This window comes from Hippopotamus amphibius, chromosome 4 (genome assembly GCF_030028045.1).
Source record: "Hippopotamus amphibius kiboko isolate mHipAmp2 chromosome 4, mHipAmp2.hap2, whole genome shotgun sequence".
NCBI lineage: Eukaryota > Metazoa > Chordata > Mammalia > Artiodactyla > Hippopotamidae > Hippopotamus > Hippopotamus amphibius.
This window is the reverse complement of record NC_080189.1, coordinates 75781591-75807875: the sequence shown is the minus strand read 5'-3', so window position 1 is coordinate 75807875 and position 26285 is coordinate 75781591. Positions and strand designations below refer to the sequence as shown.

The following is a 26285-nucleotide window of genomic DNA, read 5'->3' as shown; positions in this document are numbered from 1 at the left end:
TGCCTGCTGCTCAAACAGGTGCAGCATCCAAGGGCAGGAGCGATGCCGACGCCAGCATAAAGGGCAGGAGGAAAGTGAGAGCAGGATAAACATGCACTTGGCTGGAGTCTAGGGAGACACTGGAGCTGCGGGCATGTCAACAGCCACCTGCCTTCCAGAATGTGCCCCAGAGCGCAGGACAAGCTCACTCCTGCAGTGGATCCCAAAGCCCAAGGGATGTGCGCAGGTTGGGGGCCAAGGACCCCGGTGAAATCAAGCCAAACTCTCAGTGCCTCTGTTCACTGTCTGTCGTGAGGTAATGCTACTTAATGCTCCCCATCCTCCCTGGGAGACTACATGGGCTAATTCATGCAAACTGGTCCAGGACGACATGAATTCTGAGTTGATTTCTCAGACAGCACTTAGGCTAGAAGAGCAATGGACTCTGAGTGAGATGGCAGCTCGGGGCCAGTTATGACTCATTAACAGCCTCCGACATCGCACCTACTCTTCTGCCAGAATCCAACCCATTTCAAAAAGTTAACACCCAAAGGTCTTTATGGTTCCTAGCACAGAGGGTGAGACTCTTGTATTCCAGATAAGATGAAGCCATTGCCCTCCATGCCAACTGCTGCCTGAAATCCCTTATCAAGGGAGGATTAACTCTGGGTCACATTTGGAAGGGGGCCTGCAAGGCCAGGGGACCGGAGGTACAAGAGAACACAAGGAGGGTGCTTCCTGAGGTCTGAGCAAGATGCCCACGCCATGCATCTAAACTGACAAATGCCATCAGCGTTTGGCACAGCGTCGGCTGCGTGAAGGCAGTTACTCTGCTCTGAACCATCAAAGCAAGCACTGCTTAGAAAAGTCTGCCTGGACACAAGGTCTAAAGAAATGCTTCTCAGTCTGGATACAGAGCAGAAGCATTCGGTGAGTGGTTGCCGTGGCCAAACACTGATGAGGCAGCCCCTAAGTTCTGGAAGCTCAGCCAGCAGCATTCCCGTTCTGCCAATGAGGAGCCTGGCCTCGGACAGAGAGCAGATCCAGGACCTCAGGTCTGATCTGCCAGATTCCAGTGGCCCCTGCTTCTGCTAAGTCACCAAAGCTTCCTTTGCTTTACTTTTCCAAATCTCAACACTAAACAACAATTTCTGGGGAGAAATGCTTTCACATCCATTTCAAAACAGCAACACCTAAATGCCACAACTAGATCTGGCGCTTCAAACTCTGCACACACCCGCAGCCAGCTGCTTCTGGACCCAACGTGTCCTCCGCAGCAGCCCAACTGCCAGGGGCTCTGCAGAGCATTCTGCGTGGGAGGGTAAGAGGCCTGCATCTCACGGTGAAGGTGGCGAGAAATCTGAGTCCCCTCTCCTGCAGCCAGCCCCCGTGGAGCTCGGGGACAACTGTGGGCACCTGAGGGGCCGAGTCTGAACGATAGGGCATTTATAAGATAACAACTTGAAGTAGCAGAGCCCAAACCTGGGGGACAGTGGCCCCCGTCTATGCAACCTTGGATCCACCTGTGGCCAGAAACTCACTCGCTGGTTAAAGCTAGGAACAGAGGAAAGGGGGCACAGCAAGGCTTCACGGCCAACCGTGGGCAGTTCTGGAAGCTTCCCTGCCCCCCCTGCCCCGGGTTGAATCTGGCGGAGAGTCTTATTCCTCTACCTCCTAAATAGGAAACCACCTACGGCCCACCCAGAGCCACACCCGAGTCCAAGGCCAACAGAAACCTCTTCCTTGTCGTCTTCCCATCCAGGCCCTGACATCTCCCTGCACCCAGCATCTGCCACTTCCTCCAGGACGCCTGCAACATGGCGGGTAAACGGTCAGCAGGTGAACGCTCAGGCTCTCCCATGCCCCCTTCCTGCACCCCTGCCTGCAAGAGCCATCTTCTTCCTGCATTTCCCTGGAGTACACAGGCTGAGTAGCTGCTTCTCTTCAATACTCTCCTAATTCCTGGTACCTATTCCACCCATGGCACATGGGATGTCTTATGGCCACTGCTGAGGTAGAGAGATAGGTGCGTATACACACATGTACACACGTACACACATATATACACATGAACACACACATACACACCACATATATTAAATACACAGACACACACACACATATATACACACAAATACATATGTGCACACATACATTTATACATGCACATACACACACCATATATACACACTCACACATACACGCACACACACACATGCACATATACACATACACACATATACATGCACATCCACATATACACACACATATGTATACACATGCACACACATATTCACACATATGTATATATGTGCACATGCACACCCATATATGTACACACACATATATACGCACACACATATACATGCACATACCCACACACACATATACACACACATATACACACATACATATATACATGCACATACACACACCATATATACACACTCCCATATATACACACACTCACATAAATACACACACATGCATATACGTACGCACGCACACACAAACACACACACATATACACACATATGTATATACATACACATACTATATATATACACACACATATACACACATATACACTCACATATACCCACACACATATACATGCACATATATGCACACATACATACACAAATACACACACGCATATGTCTTCCCCATGAGGCCTGCTTATTTTCTCTCCCCAAGCTCATCACAGCATCAGAAACATGGCAGGCCCTAAGGAAATATGAGACACATGAAAAAGAGAAAATGTATGTAGAATAAAAAAGAATTCACAGAGCTGGAGGCTAGTTCTAGGATGATCTAATTAAAATAGTCCATTTCAGACAAGAACGAGGCTGGTCGAGAGAGGAAGAGCAGGACAGAGGGCCCAGCGCCGCAGGCCTGGTGGGAGAGGAGCGGGGCTGCTGCACCCTGGCTCTGCTGGCTGCGATCCCCGGCCTCCGGCGGGGAGTCAACACTGCCTCTGGGCATGACATCCCAAGTCCAGGGACCCCTCAGCCATCACAGCAGAACAGGCACTCCTGCCCGCGCAATGCTCTCTGTGCAACAAGAAGCTGTGGCAGCAGCGACATTCACCGTTGAGCGACATCAGCACTGAGAGGAGAGACGGGAACAGAAGAGTTTTCTGGGTGGAACAGAAAAGTCACCAGCGCCGAGAGCAAGACAGCCCCGCGTCACAGGCCCCACTTGGTGTCGCCATGCTGGGCTGCCGCCTGACAGCACAGGGAGAGACAGACACGTGCTCCTCCCACAACAGCTCAGGATGCCACACGCCTTCACCGACCTCGTGTTAGACCAGGGTCTCCTTCACTCTCTGGGCTTCAGAGGAAGGGACAACACTGTTCATCGGACCCTGTCATCTGAAGGATGTGCTCAGCACTTCATGCGATCATTTCACTCCATCCTCTCAGCGCTCTGGAGCTACACTGTTCCCACTGTGCAGAGGAGGAGGAGAGCACACAGAGAAGTCAAGTCACTTGTCCAAGGTCGCACAGCACAGGCAGAGAGGCAGGAAACCAAACCCAGGCTGCTGGTGCAGAGCTGTGACTTTTACACCTCCCTGGGACAGGCTGGTTGTGGTCCCTGGGCACAGAGGACTTAGCCCCGTGGGAAGGACAAAAGGAACAGAAACAGTAAGTACAGCAGGTCCCCATCATTCAGGATTCCATATCTGAAAATTCACCTGCTCACTGAGAATTACTTACTTGTAACCTTCAAATTGATACACACCACATTTTCGTGGTCACTCACGGACATGCACAGAGTGGTAGAAGTTTCTCGTCCCCCACATTCAGGATCCCAGCAGGGTGGAACAAAGGGACCCCTGCTTTCTCCTTTCAGCTCCCACACCATAGAGTGGCCTTCTCCAGGCTTATGTAATGCCACATTTCTTGCATCTGTGTGCATTTCGTTAGTGCTTTTTCTATTTAAGGTGGCCCCCAAGCATCGTGCTGCAGTGCCGCTCCTCAGAGCAGGAGACCATGAGGTGCCTGATGGAGAAAACACGTGTGTAGATCACGTGTGCTGTCAGCCAGGAGTTCAGTGTTAATGGACCACCAACATACCGTCAATAAGATATCTTCACACGGGACTGCACATAACGAGGTTACACAGGCAGCTCTCGCTGCCCTATCCTGTCACCCGACAGGAGGGGGACTGCCCAACCCAGCCCACCTCCAGTTCCTGGCCCCCGAGCAGAGGGCCCACCACGCAGCTGGGGCCCCGAAGGCAGCGCCCAGAGACAGTCAAGCCCACTGGGGGAGACAGTCACATCTGTCCAGAAGCTCACCACCCAGTGCCCTAGAAATAAATCTCTTCTGTGCAAAATGCCTGGAGGGGATTAAGCTGTCTGCAGGCCTCGCCCTGGCCCAGAGAGCAGCAGGTTTTCAGCTGGAAGGATGAAGTTTGCACCAAATTGCACTGGGGTCAAACAGGCCCAGACATGAGTCCCATTTCCACAGTCTCTGTCCTGCAGGACCTGGAACACACAACTCACACAGCTTCACCTCTGATCGCCAGCAGTATACAACCCTGAAAGGCCACCAGGACCCCTCACCAATGTCTAGCTTTTAATTTCTCTTGGGAACGGCCCCCTTTACCTCTGAAACGTGTCACAGGTTCTTATGTGGATTAAATTAAATGGCATATGAGAGGCTCCAGCAGGCTGCCCTGCTGTCTGCCCCAACCTCCCCCCGCCTCTCTCTCCTTGAGACAGCGCGCGCTGAGGGGGCAGCGGGACCCCCATGGCCCTGCCAGGGCCACAGAGCCTGGAGCAGAGGAGTGACTCCCCACAATGAAGACAGGACACTTGGAATCACTGGTCCACAGGTGAACGAGTTCACTGCTGGTAGAGGAAGCAGAACACCTCGCGCAGATGTAACAGGGGGGTCAAGGTCCCTGACTGCAGGCTGCTGTGGAGAGTCCGCTCCAGGACCACAGGGATTTCCAGAGATAAACGCAGCTTATGTCACTGCTTCCGTGGGTGTGTGCTTTATAACCAGTGGGGACGAGAGGTGGAAGTGCAGATAGAAGAGAGGGCTGCAATACATCACTTTCTAGCCAAGACATATTGCTGCCAAACCTTCCCTAACCCTGGACAGAGTTTTGCCCGGATGGAAGCATGGCTGAGACCCCGCTTCCCGCCGGCCAAGGCCCCCGCCTCTGCGTGAGTCAGGGGCCAGTTGCTCCCTCCTCCAGAAACCTGAGCTAGGGACTGCAGCTCCAAGTGAGAGCTAAGGGCATCAGGAACGAGCTCACCAATGCAGGTCAGCCTCACTGAGGAGCCCTGGAGAGCAGGGGAGAAAGAGGCAACTTCAGGAAGGGTAATGTTTCCATGTGAGGGAAACCGCATGAACAGTGAGAACTCGGAACCCCACATGAGCTCCACCAAGATCAAGTGCAATTGAGGAGGAGCCAGATAGGGTTAGGGAATTGAAAGGTACAAACCATTATGTATAAAATAAATTGCTACAAGGATATATTGTACAACACAGGGAATATAGCCTATACTCTATAATAACTAGAAATAGACCATAACCTTTAAAGATTGTGAATCACTATGCTGTACACCTGTAACTTATATAATATTGTACATCAACTATACCTCAATTTTGAAAAAAAAAAAAAGGATATTTGAGAGGTCTAAGAAAAAACATCAAGAGCAACTGGGAACCCCTCTGATGGAACGCAGTGTGGTGGATGAACCAGGCACGAGAATGGCACTTAGCGGTGTGTGCAGATGCTTGACAGGTGCTCCAAAGGAGCAGTCCGGTGATGACACCAAATAGGGGCCACCCTTGCTGTGAAACACGCACATGGCGTTTAGAGACCACGCCTGAAGTACAACAGTGACAAAGGCTTCACCTCTCGACAGCAGGATGGTCTGCATCACAAAAATACTGACATGAGCCTAGACACTCCAGGTGGACAAGCAGAGGAGCCTCGTGCCCCCCGGCGTGGACCGAAGACATCCCCGGCCAGTCCCTGCAAGCCCAGCGATGCACAAAGAGGGGGCACTGGTGGAGTTACCTCCACAACACTTGCTTTTAGCTATTTAATGTCTGGTCGAAACTAACTGGACAAAAATGTTTTGATTTTCTCTCCCACATCAGGTCTGTTCTCAATTGGCGGTTGAAAAAGATGAAAGGCCAGTGTTCTCAAGTGCCTGGAAGAAGTCTGATCCCTCTTCTTTGAAATCAGCCTTCAGTGGCTTCTTTCTACAAACCTGGCAGATGCCACCCTTCATTCCTTTCCTCCTTCATGAGACTTGTGACCCAAACTGCATATCCCGTGGCAAACAGAGAATATGTTTAGGAGAGACAGACTCACAGAAACAGATTAAACGATGCAGCCACACAAGCAGGACACCAATATAATGAGCCACCCGTGGGGCTTCCCAATAGTAGGAAGGTGGCCGGTGCTGTGCTCAGACACCAGGTATTCCCCTTGCACAATCGGGCAGGGAAGGGCGAGGCAGAAGACAGCCGTTAGCAACATGCAAATGTACAGCTTCAGGCGAGGAAGCTTCTAAATGATGACTTCACTCATTGGCTGTCACCCAGGACAGCTTTGTCAAAACCCGACCCAGTTCACTGAGGCCGATTCTCACGAGTGCCCTCAGGCTCACAACAGCATGGGTTCTGGACAGCAGCGTTCCCAGCCTCCAAGTAGACTGCAAGGAGATTTCTGATCTAAACATAAACAGGCTGCTTTTGCAGGGTTCTCTTCTCTGGTAACTGACAAAAGATAACCAGACTCACCTTCACCATCTGCACTCAGATTCTCGTACGAGTCCCAGCGGATCAGCGGGTCTGCTGTGTTGAAGTCCACAATCACCCCGTGGTCGTTCTGCAAATGTTCACACCCTGCAGGGCAGTGGGGAAGGGTGGGGTTAGTCCCAGGGAAGCCAGCACCTCCGGGCATCTGCTAGCAGTGAGGCAGAAGAGGCAGCGGATCTGAGCACAGAAGCCCAGCACCCAGATCTGCACCCTCTCCCACAAGCCCGCCAGTAATCGAAGCTGCTGTGCACTATTTGGGATGAACTGAACAATAGTGAAAACTGCTTGGCAGAAAGGAAAGGCGAACATTGTGGTCCTCGGTCCACGAGTGCGGGGCTCTGGGCTCTGGGTACTGTTTCTGTACAACGGGATCGCCCGGATGGCTTTGTTAAGTCAAGGACCCAGAGGCACCCAGAGGATCGACCTCAGGGCAGGTGGATGGGAAGGGCAGATTAGGGCCCTCGCTCGAGGCACCCTGATCATTGTGAGGATGCCAGGAAGGTTCTCACCCCACAGCCCTGCATGTATCTGTTCATGCCTAAATCTATGGTGCTGGGCACAGAAGTAGGGTGCTTCTTTCCCACAGCTATTAAAAACTGCATTAAAACTTTCACAAATATGGATCTCGGTAATGGAAATGAACCATATGCTGTCACGATAAAGGGACTGATTTCTCTTTAAATGTATTTTTAGAAGAAAGCAGAGTCTATTTTGCACATAAATATTTGCGGTCTACTGTATTTCTAATCGTCTTTAAAAACACGTGGTTGTTTGTTGAGGGGAGAAGTAAACAGGGTATCAAGGCACAGCCCCAGTCCTGAGGTTCCCTTCCTTGGGCAAAGCACACCATCTCTGGGGTCCTACTGACCCACCTGGGCCCTACTGTCTCTAAGGCAACACCCTCCCACTAATATCCTATTTTTTTTTTAATTTATTATAAGTATTTCCAATCATGTGTGAAGGTAGGAGGCTATACAGAGACCCCAGCATACACATCACCCAACCAGGCCAGCATCCCGCTCCCCAGCATCCTGCATGCTACCCACCTTGGATCTTCTCGGGAGTGGCTGAGAAAACTAACTCAATCTTCCCATTATCAGGAAAACGATCATCTAAAAAAGAAATCCTATTTCAACAAATTTGGAGACAATGAGACAAAGTATGGATGAATTTCGTCCTTACATTCAAACCAGGACAACACCGTCCCCCACTCTCTAACAGCGCACCAGTGGCAGAGCAAGTAGCAGTAGTCTCACCATTTCTCTAGAAGTTTTCTCTTTGTTGGATCAATTGTTAGTCTTTTGTGAGACTGGTAATAATTTTGTCAATAGGCTGACTTATGGGTGGGGGCAGGGGAGAACAATGAAAGAAACACATAAGACCACCGGGGGTCGCCCACTGAGGGCCCATTCCCCCGCCCCCTGCCCCAACACCCAGTCTGGACCCGGGGCAGGGATCTCACCTTTGCTGGCATTGTCCAAATCCTCCTTTGCAAACACAAGTCCACAGCCCTGCACAGCCCCGGTGTGAAACTGCAGGCGGAAAATGACGTCGCGGGTGGCCGAGCGGTACTTCTTGTGGTAGCACTTCACCTGGGGTAAAGAGGGTGTGTCCTCAGGGGAGCCCGCGCCCACACAGAAGCGGGTACACAGGCAGCTCCCTTCCAGGAGGGGCTGGCAGTGTGAGCAGCCGCCAGCGCGTCCCAACCCGGGAGATGGGCTGCAGACATCGCTGTGGCTTTGGTCCTTCTGCAGGACATCTGTGCTGTTCCGACAGGTGGACCACAGTCCTTAGTCCTCAGGTGGACAGTCCTTAGTCCTCAGGTGGACCACACCTCTACTCTGGAAGACAGTCCTTAGTCCTCAGGTGGACCACACCTCTACTCTGGAAGACATCCAAGGAATGAAATTCTGTGGCCTCTTTTTCCTAATCTCACCGAAACTCTCCACGTTTCACCTTAAAGCGTTTCTGTTCTCATGAGAGAAGAAGGCGGTCATCACTTCCTGTGTGTACTATTATGTTCAATATTTATGTTGCATGTTATAATTCAGAGAGAGAGATGGGGAGAAGGCAGAAGGGAGGGAAGGGGAAAGGGAGAGAGGCCCTGGAGTTTAAATTCCACTGCTGGGTTGTCCAGACATCCTGAATGGCCATTTGAGGCCAGTCTCCAGAATCACCAGGGATGCGATTTGAACTTGGGTTGTGGCTCCTTGGCCTGAGGTTCCCGGAAGCAGCAGCTCAGGCTTTTGGGGTGACTGTGCCATTATGGAGGGTGAAAGCACCCCTTCCTGGCACTTGGCAGGGAAGGGTGGGCGGAGAAGGGCCCCTGGCATCATTTCCCACCTTTACAGGGAGGCCTCCCTGCCTGAGGGGGTCTGTGGATGACGCCGGCCACAGGGAGGGCTCGAAGGCCACAGCTGGGTGGCATGCAGCAGGGGAGGGGACCCTTCCTCCCTCCCACAGCAGGGCAGAGGCTCCTTTCCAGGGTCCCCAGGGGTCCAAGGCCAAAAGCAGGCCGAATCCTGCCCTCAGGCACTCAGAGAGGAGGTGGCCACTCTGCACCGCACATGCCCGGGAAGAAGGGAGGCTGGAGGCGCAGGGACCTCAGGGGCAGCCACACTCACAGAAGAGGCTCTGCTCGGAAAAAGCTGGGCTTCAAATAGTCTGTGCAAGGTCAATGAGAAGCAGCCTCAGCAAGTACGGTCCAGACCAGCGATGCAGGAGAATGATGCAGGTGACCGTTCTGTCACCTTCACTAACCAGAGAAACCATCACGCGAAAGAAAAAATAGAGGCGCAAGGAGCCGCGGCCGGCATGTGGGGAACTGTGCCCCTTCGGGCAGACCCAGAGGCCGTTGACCTTTGTGCTATCTACAAGGAAACGGCCTGATAAATAAATGAAAACATGTAAACAGACCATCAGGGGAGTGTTTCACGTTGACAAACAATGAGCTGAGCCTTCACTACGCAGGAGGCTCCAGGCAGCCTGCGCACACGCGGCCGGTGGGGATCCAGACTCAGGCCTGGCCTCCAGGTCCCCGTCCAGGGCATCTGGAACCAGCCAACAAGAATTCTGCAGCAATGCGAAAACTTCAACTTGCTTTCCAGCAGCACCTCGTCCGGGGTCTCTGGCTCCTCAGTAGGGCCCCATCAGAGGCTGTGCTCTCAGCCTTCCTTCCAGAATGTGCTGCCTGCATTCTCACCCCTCTGAGGCCCCTCGCCCCACAGTGACCACTGGCCGCTCAGCAGAGGCCCCCACGGAGAGGACGTGCCCACCTCTGCGGGGTGATGGACCCGCCCTCTCTTCACCTTCTTCCACTGGTACCTTGGAGGTAAGAGTGAAAAGGGGAGAAGACTGGAGAAAAGGAAAGAGAGTTTCAGGCGCACACCATCGGGCCCTTAAATCTCTGTCGATACTGAGGGGAACCAAGGCTGTAAAATAACACAACAAGGCCTCCAGAAGCTGGCATCCCCTGAGGGGGGCAGCCCCAGGCCAGCCCACAGGGTCATGTCACACAGAGCCGGCAGCCCCCCCACGTGGGCACCGGGCACCTGTGGGCAGGTAGATCCCCAGATACACGGAGGTATCACAGGTGCTGGGCAAAGAGGCATATGCAGCCTCAGGGCAGCACAGAATGCCCCCCAATCACAGCCCCCTTTCTGGGGAGCCTTTCTCCTGCTCTGAGTTAAAAGGTTCATCCTGTAGCCAGATCCCGACAGCAGCTCATTCCAACCAGGAGCCCCCAGGCCCAGCCCCACCTTCCCCAAGGTGCTCCGTGGGGTCCCCTCCTCTGGTCTCACCATCGCTCATCACAGCAGCGACACACACACACACACACACACACACACACAGAGCGTGACTCATCAGACACGAATGCCAGCCCACTCCAGGCACCAGGAGGGAGGAGGCAGAGGTCACACGTGCCCTGGAGCAGAGGAAGGATGCCAGATGGGCTCACCCTCCCCAGGCTGCCATCTCCCAGTCCTCCTGGGGCACAGGCAGCTCCCCAGGCCCAGCGTGACCCTAGTGTCTAAAGATGCCTAGCTTTTCACAGGACAAGGGTTCAGGGTGGAAGAAAGGGCAGGGTATCCCACTGCCACAGAACAGCCCCGCTCTGTGTGCTCGTGCCCTCCCTGCGGGGTTTCCAGGGACGCCTGACAAGAGGCACAGGTGGAGACCTGAGCCCTCCCCACACTCCCACCCGTTTTTTCACCATGGACTTCACGTCCCACTGCTTGGAGTGGCATCTGCCACCCCTTCCAGTCCTCCTGGCCATGACAGGAATGACCACAGCTGTCTCCTGAAGGTACAGAAAACTGCAGGAGTCTCCCTCGCATGGGGCCCTGGCAGCTCCGACTGGAGAGGGGATGCACCCACCCAGCCGGAGCCCCGCCTGGGGCCTCTGGCACCCGCTGCAGAGCCAGGAGTGGTTCATCATCTGCGTCAATAAATCTTAGTAGCATCAGTGACAAGAGACCAGAATCATGCTCTTAACACTCCATGGGGGACTTCCCTGGCGCGCAGGGGTTAAGAATCTGTCTGCCAATGCAGGGGACACGGGTTCAATCCCTGGTCCTATAAGATCCCACATGCTGCTGAGCAACTAAGCCCGTGCCCCACAACTACTGAGCCTGCGCTCTAAAGCCTGCAAGCCACAACTACTGAGCCCACATGCTGTAACTACTGAAGCCCATGTGCCTAGAGCCCATGCTCCGCAACAAGAGAAGCCACCGCACTGAGACGCCTGCGCACCGCAAGGAAGAGTAGCCCCTGCTCACCACAACTAGAGAAAGCCCACACGCAGCAACGAAGACCCAACACAGCCAAAATAAAAAAAAGTCACTGGAGCCAGGTTAAGGAGCCCTGCAACCACAAGGACAAAATGTAAGTGGCCACGGGGTCTGCACAAGCAGAGGCAGCAAGACAAGGCATGTGGATGGGAAAGTGTTTACAAGCCCATCAGAGCTCTGGACCACGGCCAGGCTCCTGACGGGCCCACGCAAATTCCTTAGCGAGGTTACATAACCACGCGGCTGTGCTGTGAACGATCTGCCCTCCCACCTGACAACAGCGTGTTTACTGAACACCTGAGGTTCTGCCCTTTAGAAGTTCTGGGGTGGACTTGAAAATCTGACCCTCAGTGCAAGCACATCGCAAAGACGGGCAGATCAGGTGTGCCGTGGGAAGGTGCCTGCAGACAGGCTAGCCGTGCCCTGGCCTCACCAGGTACAGCCCTCCCGCCAGCCCCCACGTCGAAGGAATGACAGACGGAGCCCCCTCCACTTTCCCTACATACTGTTCCCAACCCAAAGAGCTGACAAGGCCTTACTTCTTGTAAACTGGACCCCTGTTACCTTTGTGAACCAGTCTCAACTCAGAATCCCTCATAAGGAAAGAGGCAGGTTTATCTGTGTACAAGGCTGACATTGACCAAAATCAAGAAGGGAAAAAAAATCAAAGGACAACATGCCATCTCAAAGGATGGTGACCAAGGTGTCTACCTTCCCTGGGAGCTACCTTCCACCTTCCAGCCCAACCGAGCCCCCTGCAACTGCGGGTGGGAAACCTATGAAAGCCTTCCCTGCGACTTAGGATTCTGTCCAGGTCACAGCCATTGCCAGAGTCTTGATGACAAATTAAAATGTCTAAATATGTGAACCCTTTACACAGAAAAGGTCCCGAAACTTTCTCCGTCTACAGTTTTCTCCACTGAAGCAACACCCACTGGATTTACTCGCTAAAACTGAAGGACAGGGCAAACCAAAGTGCAGGGGTCTCCCACAGTTCATCCGAGACCAGGCACTTCTCCTGCCTCGAAGACTCATGGAACCAGAGCCAACCTGCACGGCAGGAGGGGAGACGGCTCAGGCTACCCCCAGGAAGCTCTGCCGACACCAAGGAACACTCTGCCCTCCATCTACTCCCCTGCATTGATCCCTGAGGTCATCTTCAGGTCGAACCAACAGCCCTGGGGTTCGGAGGAGCCCACAGATCATGCAACACAACGTGTCCCCCAGAGATTATGATGTGAGCGTGGGGACACCCTGGGCCCGTCCTCCAGGCCAGCCGCGCTGTCGGCACCACCTCAGAGTCTCTCCTCCTCGGACACACTGGAATCACCTCTCCCACCTGTGAACTCCCACCTCCGTGCACACGCAAACACACCAAATTCTCCTTGCACGGGAGTGATCCGCCAGCTCATCTCACTCAACAGCTGGAATCTAAACTCTCGGGAGTAGGACCTGCGTGTGACTCATGTTCACATCCACCAAGCTGCCTGGTTCAGGACACATGCAATGGGGAATGAAGGAGGGAATGAACGGACACTGGTGACAAGTCTAAACCAAAGGTGCCAGAGAACCAGTGGAACCTAATTTCACTATTAACCTTACTAGAATAGGTTTATTCTAGAATGAGTTTATTCAATGGACACAGGTGTTATGGGCTGAATTCTGTGCCCCCAAAATTCATATGTTGAACTCTTAAAGGTGGTTCAGGTAAAGTAAGGTCATAGGGATGGGCCCCAATCCAGTCTGACCGGGGTCCTTATAAGAAGAGGAGATCAGGACATACACACACAAACAGGAGGGAAGATGACACGAGGACACAGCAAGAAGATGGCCACCTACACACTGAGGACAGAGGCCCCGGGAGGAGCCAGCCCTGCTGATGCCTTCATGTCAGATTTCCAGCCTCCAGAACTGTGAGAAATGTCTACTGTTTAAGCTTCCCAGTCTGTGGTCCTCGGTCATGACAGCCCTAGGAAACTAATAGAAGAGGCTAGAGCTACTTTGAGTCTTCTCAGAGATCAATAACTAAACGAAACCTCCTAGGTAATCATTTCTACGCATGGTGCTAGGAGAGATTACCCTGTGGGATGGAAAATTACCCATTTCCAGCTGCAACCCACATCATCCTTCTCCCGTCTGATAACACTGCAAAAAATAAGTGCAGAGTGTACAAAAATGAACTGTAAACACAGGAAACATAAATCAAATAACTCAATCTGAAAATACTCCATGTTAAGAATGCATAAAGGTGCAGGAAGGGGCTGGTTTTATCAAGTTAAGCATTTCCTGTGAAGAGATTCCTATTTGCTGGCATTTCCAACGGAAGCAAAAATTCACAGAGAGGGTGCCTTCACAGCACAAAACACCCCCCTCCAGAGACCCAACCGCAACAGGACACCTGAATGCCAGACCTCTCCAGTTCCCCCAGCATCGCTCAGGGCCCATCCAGCCGAGCGGCCCCCACATGCAAGGGGCAGCTTGCAGTTCTTGCTGGGATGTGAACTTGCCCAGCGACTCCCGTCTCGGCAGTGGGCTCTGGGCAGTAAGGAGGGGGCGCTAGCGTCCCCCTCCTGGCTCACAGCAAGGGTGAGCCTCCACTACCAAGGAGCACAGTGACCGGCTTTGGAGAGGCTGGGACAACTCCAAGGGCTTGGCATCCACTAGGGAGGCAGAAGAAGCACCCATCTAGGACAGATCCTCAAGCACGGCCTAAGGGAGGGCACGGCCACGTGCCCCAGTCGTGCCTCACGTGGGTGATGCGGGTGGGTGGCGCTGGCAAGACGCAGAGGAAAGGGCCATGGGGCCGTGCGCAGACAAAACAGATGACACAGGGTCTCCGGGACTACGTGCTGAGAGGCCGGGAAACCAAGGGGCTCCTAGGCCACATACAGGAGCCTGGACCCCCTCCTCCCACCACGGGGAGGATGCTGGGCCACGGCGGTGGAAGGCAGTGCCTGCATGGGGTCCGCTGCGAGGGGCGGGGCTTGGGGATTCAGGACACCTCAGGCTGGAGGACCTGCACGACTGGTGAGATACGGGGCAAGGAGATGCCAGGAGGAAGCTCCCGTCCGAGTCTGAGGAACAGGTGGGGACGGTCCTAGAAAGCAGCAGAATGGACTCCGGGGGCTGGTGGGCACCAAGGGCTGAACCTGAGGTCCAAGCACTGAAGGCAGAAGCGAAGACGAGGCATCCTGGCCCCAGCAAGAGAGACACGGGGCCAAGAGGAGCAGCACTCAGAGAGGGGGATGCCCAGTGGACACCAGCACGGAGACCCGCCAGGAGCCAGAGGAGGACCAGGAGAGGAGGGGCTTCAGGCAGAGCTGAGGGAAAAGGAGGCGCCACAAAGAGAAAGGGCCCACGTGACAGTGAATGCCACAGAGATGGCCACGGAGATGTGGTCCCCAGGAGGCAGCCGGAGACAGGGGTTGGGGGAGGACGGAGGAAGGAGAGCAGAAGGCAGGGGCGATTGGGTGGACACTATCCTTTCCTAAAACCTGGACAAGAAAGCAGGCCAGCAGGGGTGCCCACGGGGGAGGAGGGGCCTCATTGCTGGGCAGAGAGGGGCCAGTGCTCCCTCCCCAGAAGCTCTCAGGAAGGGTGCAGCCCATGTGCTCTGAGGCCCATGCCAGCCTTCGTGCCATTCCTTCCACTTGGGCCTGTGCTGCACCCCACCCCTGTTCTCCCATGACTATGGGGTCCCCCTTCCCTCGATGACCCCACGTGCAGGCCATGAGCTCCCAGAGCTGTTAAGATGAAGGGTCCACTCACTCCGAGGGCTCTAGACTGACTGCCCCCTGGCCACACTGGTGTCCGCCCTTCCCCCTCCCCACCCAGGCCTCGCACATCCCCAGAGGTCTCCCCAAACCCTCGCTGGCCCGACGCCTTCACCTGTAGCTGGCACTTCAGAATGCTCTGCCCAGCACCAAGCAGAGTCACAAGTGTGTGTTGGAAATGAAATTTTTTGAGGAGGGCCTAATAATCACACTTTGGGACTTCCTGGAAAGAAGCAGCAAAGAAGGCACAGGGAAGGCGAGTCCCATCTAGCCATTGGATCAAAGCCACTTACCAATACACCTGAAAAGAGCCACGGGCCAAGTACACGTGGCGACAGGCACCTTTCATGTGGCCCTGGGTGCCCAGAGGCACCATCTTTCATCTGCAGACAATGTAGGCAACAGCGTCCCTAACTCACAGTCTGGTGCCTTCCTGCTGCAGTAGCAGCACCAGCTCCAGCAAGCTCGCTGCAGGCCTGGGGACGGCGCCTGGCACCCGCGCCCGCACCAGCTCGCAGGAGCCAAGTCCAAGCATATCTGCCAGCACCTCCTTCACCCACCTGCTCCCCGCCTGCACCCCACCCATTCCCAGACCTGCCTCCCAGTTACCAAGACCCAAACTGCAACCGGCCACCCAGGTCCCCTCAGAACGAACCCACCCGCCTGCTCGGCCTGCATTCCAGCTGAAGGTAGGTGCACATGATGTTTCCTTAGACACCTTGCTCTTGGGCGGTGCGCTGGCTGCGGTGCCACCGTGTGCCTAGGGCAGCGGTGAGGCACGGAAGGTGGGGTATGCAGGGAGGGAGGGTCTCCCAGGGGCCGAGGTGGTGGCTGCCCCCGGGCCAAGCCCCCGCCAGCTGCCCTAGTTCATCTCATCCCCACAAAGCTTGCATACAGTCCTCATGCAGCAGAAGGGAGCTTGAGCTGAGACAATGACCCATCTGAGGCCACCCAGGCCCATTGAGCCATAGACCTGGTGGGAGCCCAGGTGTGAGACCCAAGGCCTGTCTGGCGGCATGATGCCCCTGTCGGGACTGTGGCCCCCAATCTGCCGTCACTCACATGTGCTTTCTCCTCCCATGCTCGCTACTCCTCTAAGTCACAGTCCTACAAGGGTTACTCTCAAGGGGTAAGTCAGTGCATTTTCAGGGCACAGAAAAGAACTTTGGTAACACCACTTTTCCCAAAAGAAAACTGCAAAATCCAAGCCCTGCACGGTCTGGCTTCAACCTCCCAGGACAACTCACTCCCACAAGGACATCCTCGAGGCCTGGGGATTGCTGCACCCCCAGCCCAGGACCTCATGTCCAGCTCTGAGGGCACTTCCCAGCCGGCCGGCTTCAGCCATCAGGACCCACTCTGCGGTGCTCTTTGGATCCCCCTCCTGCGAGATACCCACCTCCCCCACCAGGCTCCTCCAGGACAAAGATGTCCCTCCGTCCCTCCCTTCCTTCCTGTGCTACGGCCCAACTCAGACACTCCGAAAGCTCAAAACGTTCAAAAAGGAACCTCTGGGCAAATAAATTAATAGTACAAAAGGAAGGAGAGAAGAGACAGTGGCAGGGAGAGAAGGAGGCAGAGGGAAGGAAGGAGGAGGGAGGGGGAGCAGGCAGAAGGGGTAGATGCCCCCCCCCCCCCTCCGCTGGTCTCTGGACTGGCAACCTCTTGCTGCCTCAGGAAGACCCTGCAGCCACCAGCCCACAGTCAGGTGCTCTTTCTGGGAGGGGAAGCCCCACAACAAGGCATGGGAGTTACCCTCCACATCGTGGTGTTCTGGCCACCTCCCTCCGGTCATTGCAAAGGCACTCAGCCATCTACTCATCCTGGACCCCAGCGAGCACCCAGCCTGGCGATGCCAACTCCAAACCCTCTCCCGGACCAGTGCAATGCCCGGCTGGGTGCACGTCCCAACAGCAGCTCCACCCTCTCACAGCCTCTCTGGGTCTCTTGGCCTCCTTATTAAAGCTGGAATTCTAGACCCAGAGCACAGAGCTGGCGAGCAGAGAAAAGCCACAGCCAGGTAAAGCCCTGGTCGGTGCCCGGCACACAGCAGGTGCCCAATAACTGCTCGGCCCTCTGCCCAACAATCCCAGGAGGTCCAAGGAGACTCAGCCAGGGCTGCACGCTGGGCAGAGAAGCACAGGAGTGGGGGCATCCCTTCTCTGCTCTGTTCCTCCCCTCTCTCCAAACCACAGGGATGAGGCCACAAGCTGCTGTGCAGAACCAGGAAGGAGAACCCCGGGCCCAAGTCCTCCTTCCTCGGGGCAGTGCAACACCATGGCTGAGCAAATTGGCTCACAGAAACATCACCACCACCCTGCACCTCGGCTTTCGCACCTATGAAACGGGATAGCGGCTCTTCCATCTCAAGGTCTTTGGGAGGATGGAAGACCGTGATTCTAAAGTGCTTGACATGGTGACTTGGAAATAGAGCCACTTTGCTGTTAGTCTTATTGCTTTTTATTCCCCCTTGTGTACCTTCTGGGCCTGCAGATCCCTCTCTGGACACAGACCCTTGGCGCCTGGAAGTGGAGGGGCGCCCCTGGGGAGGCTGCAAAGGGGGTATCAGCTGTGAATATGCCCGGGATCTTTGTGAACCTCAGTGACTTGAACTTCATAAGAATTCAGGGTGGGGCAAAGTGGGAGTTCACCAACCACTAAGAAAGTGTTCAAAACCCAGAATTTTAGGAAAAGTTAATGAGAATCCTCAAAAACTCTGGATGAGTCACACAAAATAAATAAAAAGCCAACTTGCAAACCATCTTATCTGCTTGTCACGGGATGTCCTCCTAGGCCTCAAATAGATTACAGGAGAGCTTTCTATGCACGTGGGAAGCACACACGTGCCTTAAAGGTTTGCCTTATTTCAGACAAATTTCTCTTATTTTTTATATTCACGATAGGTAAAAGGCAAAGGTGGGACAGCTAATCTCCCCCAAGAAGCAGCATACCCAAGAATCAAAACTATCCGGACACATCACGGTTTCCATCGTAAATCAAGCTGCAATACGCTAGCTGTATCTCCCACTTAGGCCACTAACAATAAATAGACATTTTTATGTCTACGCCTACCCCTGGAAGGCCCAGGTCATGTTAAGTCTACATATTGTGCTCACATAACGGGAACCCTGGGAAAAGCAGTAGCTGAAATAGGACTTCTTTTTTTAATTTTTTTTTTTATTTACTTTTGGCTGCATTGGGTCTTTGTTGCAGCACACAGGCCCTAGAGCGCATGGGCTTCAATAGTTCTGGTGCGCGGGCTCAGTACTTGTGGGCTTAGTTGCTCCACAGCATGTGGGATCTTCCTGGACCAGGGATTGAATCCATGTGCCCTGCATTGGCAGGCGGATTCTTAACCCCTGCGCCACCAAGAAAGTCCCAGGACTTTAATTTCGAGGGTGCACATAGAAAGTGTCTCTAACAATTTGTTCTATTCCTTTTATTAAGACAGGTTTACTCAGAAAATTAACCAACTGCCTTAAGGTAAAGCCTACTTTGCATTCTTCTCACAGGTTTTCTCAGGGCGGGTTGGGGGGCTAGTTGATGTTATTGCTTTAAGATGAACTTGCGGGGGGCTAGTGGATGTTATTGCTTTAAGATGAACTTGCTTTTCCCTTTCAAGGTGTGATTACTGGGAGTAGGGGCAGGGCCTTGACACTCACCATGATGTCCCCTTTCAGGAGCTGGGCCGGCTCTATGGCGATGTAGATTCTGCTTTGGTTTTCTGGGCCAACGTTGCTTTGGAATAAACGAGAAGGTGCGTGATTATGCAATTTCATGATTTAATGGAAAGAATACTTTCTGAGAAAAGTAACCCCATAATTGAAATATGACAAAATATCCTGCTTGGCCCAGGAATCCAATTCCTCAGACTCTCTCCTATGAAAATGAGTCCAAAATGTACAAAAAAGTAACAGTGCCAGGCAGGGTCCTGACGGCAACATCAGAGCCAGTGACCGCGGGCCCACCCCAGGGCACGCAGCGTGGAGTACCGGGGTGCTGACACCAGCAGCCTCTGTGTAAGCAGAGCGTGAGAATGCCCACGTGTCACCAGGAGTCCGGACACATGATAACAGTTCGTTTTGAGTGATAAACAAGGATGAGAACATTTTTCTACCTTTATGCATTTTCCATTAATGTGCATAAAATGCTTCTCCAAACAAAAAAAGCAAACCAAATAAGTCTAGAATTAGTACACATTCTGGAAACGTCTTCCTGACCTTTGTCTAAACTGCAAAGGGAAGAAAAAGGCAAACCACCATCGTCCTGTCATAAGACTCCGATATGTTTACTTCCACACAATGCGGGGCCCTCTCCTTCCCCCGGGTCCCAGTGTCCACACCCCTTCGCAGAGACAGCAGCGAGATACCTGCAGGGCAGGATGACAGGGTATGACACCCACGGCATCCCTTCTGTCCCCTTCTCCTGACTTGCCAGTCTTCACCCCCACCCACCCCCAGCGGGAGAGGCAGCCTAGAGTAGGCCCCCTCCCCGAGCTCTCCCGAGGTCCCCAGCCACACTTACTAGATCCCCGACGTGTACACAGGCTGCATGGCTTGGTAGAGCTTGAGAAAGGGCCGGCACGCTGAAAGACAGGCAGAATCGGCTATAAACACACAGAGCTCAGGACCAGTGCCAGGCAACACATCTCAAGACCCCACCCTGTGGGAGACCCTCACCTCCACCCGAGTCGAAGTTGGGGGTTCCGTGCAGGATGACGAAATGCAGGAACAGGGGCGAGGCGTTCATCTTCACTGTTCCCGACAGGAGGCCGCTGAGGAACTGCACGTACCTGCAAAGGGCAGCCAGCTCAGAGCTTCCGCACAGCTCCCGAGCCCAGGTGGGGCTGGACGGAAATGAGGAAGCCTGCCTGCTTTCTGGGAGTTCTGGGAGACAACCCATGCTAACTGCTCACAACAAGGAGGGGGTCTGCACCCCAGGTCTTGGCCCACACCCTGCAGAGCACGGCTGACCCCACGAACCCACCGAGAATCTCTGGGACCCCCACACTGACATGCCCAATGATCTGGAAGCACAACCAAGGGTGCCTCCCGAGCGTGAGCCCCGACACGCAGCACCTCCTGCTCTGCACCCCAAGCGCAGGTGGCATCACCTCAGTCCATGGAACCCACAGCCAGGCAGGTGGTAATTATGGCTGCAATGGCAATCGTATTACAATACGTGAATGTATCACATTAACATGTCACACACTTTAAATTTACACAGTGTCATTTATCAAATACATCTAAATGTTTTAAGATCTCTAATTTACACCAGCCATGCAGATGCAGTCCCTTATCTCAAGCACCTGAATTTGCATACAAAGCAAACTGAACAAGAGGAAATTTCTAGTAAATCTTAAAAACAAAATTTAAAAACTCTACTTAAAATCTATCCTTATAGAAAAAAATGTTAGAAAAGAACATTCCCTTCTGGTGCCCCTCCTGGTGTTTACATTTTCCTGGTGGCAAACTGCTCTTCCCTTTCAGAAGAGGACAAAACCTCACCCAAGTCACAGAGGCCAGATGGAGGCCCCGGAGGGCCTGGCAGGACACGTGGCGGGGCCGTGGCTGCAGGCGCCTGGCCACCAGATGGCTCCACATGCCTTCCCGTTTTAGCTTCTCTCTTGACAGCAAAGGCACAGACACGGGAATATTCAGGTGACCAGTCCAGCTACTTTTAATCACCTAAGTGCCATGCACTGCAGATTTCTAGGTCCTCCGGCCCCAGGGTCATGAGCACAGGACAAGGGATCAAGGACGTTGAGCTGGGGCCACGAGTCACCACGTGGTCTGGACAGCAGTCTCCCCTCCTCCAGGGCTGGGCAGCCCTGGTCACCAGACAACCCGCTTCCTCGGCCTTGTCGGTGCACCAGATGGCGTGTTTCCTCAGTGGGCACCTGACCGTTCGCTCAGCCTGCACTGACCACTCTCTGGACATCCGAGGGACCCATGAGCACAGAGACCAGGCATTACAGAATTGGGGGAGGTCAGTTTCCATTTTACATTTTGATGCAAACGTGGAGGGTCCTCCACTGGCACCGACACAGCCTGGCTGGCACTGTTGCCCAGCGGCCAAAGGGAGCATGACAAGGTGCTCCGTTCAGGTGGAGTGTCCACGTGACTACAGAAGAATGCGGACTCCCTGCAAGGTCCCAAAGAAGGAGCCAGAAGACCACGGCCAGCCCTCACATGGAGTTAGAGACGAAGGGAGGGAGGCGGCCCTGCTGCCTGGGACCCGGACACAGACAACCGCCCTCCTGCCAGTTCATCATGTGACCAGTGCACACAGCCCTCCTCTCCTCTCAGTCAAGCTCCTGGTGCACAGCTCTCATCTGCCCTTTACAGAAACCCAGCTTTTATGGGTTCACATTTTAGGTAAATCAAAGACATAACATGTTATTATAAAATGCAACTTACTTCTTCCTTCACATGCTTCCTTAATAAGGAAAAAATAGAAAATCATTTTATATTTCAGGGTATTTTCTATTAACCAAGTGCTACTTTCCAGCACGTTTACTGCCTAACTTCCTGGAGCTAAAGCCGTTTTTGGTTACTTGTTCATAAGAAGCAATACAATTGTAACTTCTGAGTCCAAGTTCTGGATCTTGTGATACTGCAACAGTTTACCATAAGGCTTATTAGCAGCATGACTGTGATCAGAACGACCTTTAAGGAAAACCTTACGCCAACCCCATCACACACCGCCATCCGCCTTCTGAGAGAAGGATACGTGACAAGGGTCATTTATGTACTTATTTTTGTAAAGCCTATGGACAGAGTGGAGACAGCACCCTTGCTCCTTCCTTCCAGCTGTGATGAGTACAGATCTGTGGCTGACGGTTGACATAAATGAGCGGAACGGAAGCCCGGGGGCCTCACCCCTGACCCCAGCCCACAATCCAGCACCCAGGCAGGACGGCATGGCCACAAGGGACATCACAGGCCCCTCGCTCCTCTCCGGGGCCTTCCTCCACGGCCTGCAGGGAGCTATCGGCAAATCCGAAACTCCAGACCCCACAGACAAGCGGCCATCAGCCCTTGCTCCCCCAGAGACTGTGGCCTCAGTCTGGGGGGCACTCCTGGCCCCTTGGGGGCTCGTGGCAGCCTGTAAGGGGACATTCAATGCTATAAATTAAGCATATTTCCTCTCTATGCACTACTGATTAGTGTGTGTGATGGGGGAGGGGTAAAGGAAAGCTTTGTGCAGTAAAACAAAGTTTTCATGACTTCGTCACTGGGGTGGCTGTTCCCAGAACACTTTCACACCCTCATTGGTCCCTCGGATGAGCAGGCTAAGAAGCTCTACTGTAGGCCACCTGAGCGTGACATGGAAAAGAAAATGTTGTTCTTAAGTCACAAAGAATCACATACAAAATGCCTGATAAAAACAACAAAGTTCATTGAAAATATGAGCTGTAATTGTCACTGCAGTCAGAGGTGAGCTAGCCACCGCTTGCGCTGTGGGCGAGAGAGGACAGGTAACCAGGGCACATTTGGCAGGAAACTGCCTGGAGAGCCGCCATTAGTCCCAAAGAAAACAAAATTCAGACCATGGATGAGACTAAGAGGGAATAAAAACAAAAGCAAGGATTTCACGATTACTTTCTCCAGCAAATTGTGGAAAGGATGAATTTCAACTCTGTCTACATGGCATTCACCCTCAGCACTGAAGGCAGGTGTGTGTGTATGAATGAGTGGGTAACAGGGTGCCTCTCAAAGCCCATCCCAGAGTCTTACCCAAAACAGAAAGTCCTCCCTGGGACCTCCCTGGTGGCACAGTGGTGAAGAATCCACCTGCCGAACTTCCTCGGTGGTGCAGTGGTTAAGAATCTCCCTGCCAATGCAGGGGACATGGGTTTGAGCCCTGCTCTGAGAAGATTCCACATGCCGCAGAGGAACAAAGCCTGTGCGCCACAACTATTGAGCCTGTGCTCTAGAGCCCGTGAGCCACAACTATGGAGCACAAGTGCCGCAACTACTGAAGCCCATGCACCTGGGCCCGTGCTCCACAACAAGAGAAGCCACAGCAATGAGGAGCCTGCGCACCACAATGAAGAGTAGCCCCAGCTCTCAGCAACTAGAGAAAGCCCGTGTGCAGCAACGAAGACCCATAGCAGCCAATAAATAAAGAAATAAATTAATTAAAAAAAAAAAAAGAATCTGCCTGCCAATGCAGAGGACACGGGTTCGATCCCTGGTCTGGAAAGATCCCACGTGTCACGGAGCAACTAAGCCCATGCATCACAACGACTGAGCCTGCACTCTACAGCCCATGAGCCACAACTACTGAGCCCGCATGCCACAACTACTGAAGCCTGCGCACCTAGAGCACATGCTCTGCAACAAGAGAAGCCACAGCAATGAGAAGCCCATACACTGCAAAGAAGAGTAACCCCCACCCACCGCAACTAGAGAAAGCCCGCACGCAGCAGCAAAAACTCAATGCAGCCAAAAATTTAAAATAAAATTAAAAAAGAAAGTCAGTCCCTGGTCAGCTCCCTGGTCAGCGCAGCTCTCACAGCCACACAGGTCAGACAGCTCTCCTGTCTCCCCACTGCACTCTCCTTTCTTTTGAGGGAAATAACTCCCTGGGGATGACGTTTTCCACACTGCATCTCAACTAGCAAGTACAATTAAGAAACCAAGCTTGTAGCTGGCAGGGGACAGACAGAAGAGCACACACTTCCTTCATGTTCCAAAGCAGCTTGATATGTGCAGTTGTTCACTGCATTATTTATAACCTCTTTCCAAAGCAGAAACTTACACTTGAAGTTTCCCTAAATCTTCCTAAATATGTGAATTGTACCTGACATAAGCTTAAATATCCCTGAAAACTAGTGTGAGAATAATACTTTTGAGAGAAAAAGAAGCCACTGTGACCCACCCATCTCTCCCTAAGGCTTCCTGGTTTCACCTCCATGCACTCGGTGTGGCTACGACCGCAGGGGCGGCACGATGGCGGTGAGATATGGGCTGGGCGCCATCAGCTCTGTCCTGTTTGCGAGACCCAGGCTTGCTGGTTACCTAACGTTCCCCAGCACTTCCCCGCCCCACACCCCAGACCTCCTCCAGGTGACTCCCTGAGGAATGGTCCCGCTCCTGGCGCCTGCTCTGCAAGCCGAGGCAGGAGGACATGCAGAGCGGCCACCGCAGCACAAGGCGCAGGAAGCCTGCTGGCCTCAGCGGCCACACTCCCTAAAAAAACACATCCTTGGAGAAAGGATCTGCGCATCTGCTTCTCTCGGCAGCTTTCCTGCTTCGAGTTCAAGGTTCTTTCAGACACTCGAGACATCATGTCCAAAACTACAGAAGAATGAAAACCCAAATAATGCTGTGATGTTGGGGAACTTTCCAGCTATTAGAAACACCCAAGAATCCAATGTTGGTGTTTGCACACCCAGACTTTTGGCCTCTCTTCCCTCTACTTCATGGGACACAGCAATGACCCCGCCCAGGACCCCCCTGGGGCCCCTTCTTCCTGCACCCTCAGGAGAGTTTTGCTGTCCCAAAGAAAGAGCCAGTTACCTGTCCTTCTCCCCACTAAGCTTAGTGATGGGACCTGCTGTCCCAACTCCTTCATGGAAGGAAAGGAAGAGTGGATGAAGGAAAGGAGCTCAGAATTTCATCATTTAACTCACCACTACTGTGACACTGATGATAAATGATGCTGCAGGAGGAGTTTCTTCAGTTACTTATCAAAGTGCAAGGGCCTCCAAGTGAACGGGCGCCTCTCTGACACAGCAGGCTCATCAGCCCCGCAGAAGGTCACCCCACAGCCTTCACAAGCTGCTCCTGGGGTTTGCTCAAGGCCAAAGGCGCAGGGAGAGAGAAGCGCTCTTGCCTGAGCAATTCTGCTGGAAGCAAGCAACCTCCAATGGGCCTGTGCCAGCCAGGCGGCTGCAGGCCAACTGCTCAGTGGTTTTTAGGAATGGGGCACAGGGTGACAGAGAATTTGTTGCCCTTCCAATGGGCCTCCTGCCTCTCGAGCTCTTAAACCCAATATTAATTATACGTGAAGGCCAGAGCAGGCTTACTGTTGAGGGTCTAAACTTCCTGGACCACAAACCCAAGCTAATAAATCCACTCTTACCACGAGACTGATTTTGAAATGGCTTCTTGAGCTCAGTCCTAAAACAGCCTGCAGTGCTCCCCCTGTGGGCATTCAGGACCACCGTGATGGGTCCCCTCACCACTGAGCCTGTCCCCACAAATGTGGTCATCACATATCCTCCGGGTCTCAAGTATTCCTCCAGACGTACTTATCCACTCACTTGGTCGTTCACCCACTCAATTCCGAGGTGGCGAGCATCTCCCAATGCAGCTGCTGGGTGGGATAACACTCCCCTAAGCTGCAGGTGCAGGGAGATTAGCTTCAGAAAGCAAAATCTAACCCACGCTGCCCTCATAAAACGTAAACATTACAGCTTCTCATGTGCAATGATGCAGGAGAACCACGGGCACGTGAAAGTGAGATGTTTCCCTTTTTCCACACTCCTGCAATGATATTAACAAGCTGCAGTAGGTAATAAGAAGAAAAAGAAGAAAAATGAGGCAAATATCTTTCCCTGGTGTGTGCTGAGTTTTGGGGTAGGTTATCTCGTTTACCCTCACATCTCACACAGGAGCTCATATGAATGTAACCTTTCTGGAAACTGCTCAACCAAGAAATGACACTTAGTGGTTCCAAAGAGATCAAGGGGGTGTTTAACTGTAATGCTAATAAACTGCTGGTTTTTCCCAGGCGGCTCACATACCCTGTGGGGCCCTTGCTAAGAGCAGGGCATGGCCAGGCTCTGACCTGTGATCCCACATCCACAATACACCGTGGTCTGAACACAAACAGGCCCAACCATGGCAAACACCCAGGACAAAGCAGGAGGTGCCTTTGGTGGTCCCTGAAATCCCTTTCCCAAGTGGAAATATTGAGACTTGGCTCCTGACCAAAACACC

The 26285-nt window shown here is 53.2% G+C and overlaps 1 protein-coding gene across 3 annotated transcripts in view; it reads right to left on the bottom strand.

Annotated features, from left to right (window-relative positions):
- TNS3 (tensin 3) overlaps positions 1 to 26285 on the bottom strand; it is a 246418-nt gene that overhangs the window by 102869 nt on the left and 117264 nt on the right. For all 3 annotated transcript variants that reach the window (XM_057731401.1, XM_057731399.1, XM_057731400.1), the window contains 6 exons: positions 20013 to 20125; positions 19858 to 19918; positions 18996 to 19071; positions 8233 to 8362; positions 7817 to 7882; positions 6753 to 6857 (listed from right to left, as the gene is read on the bottom strand). In XM_057731401.1, the coding sequence (XP_057587384.1) occupies positions 6753 to 6857; positions 7817 to 7882; positions 8233 to 8362; positions 18996 to 19071; positions 19858 to 19918; positions 20013 to 20125 (551 nt within the window). The remainder of the gene's footprint in view (positions 1 to 6752; positions 6858 to 7816; positions 7883 to 8232; positions 8363 to 18995; positions 19072 to 19857; positions 19919 to 20012; positions 20126 to 26285) is intronic.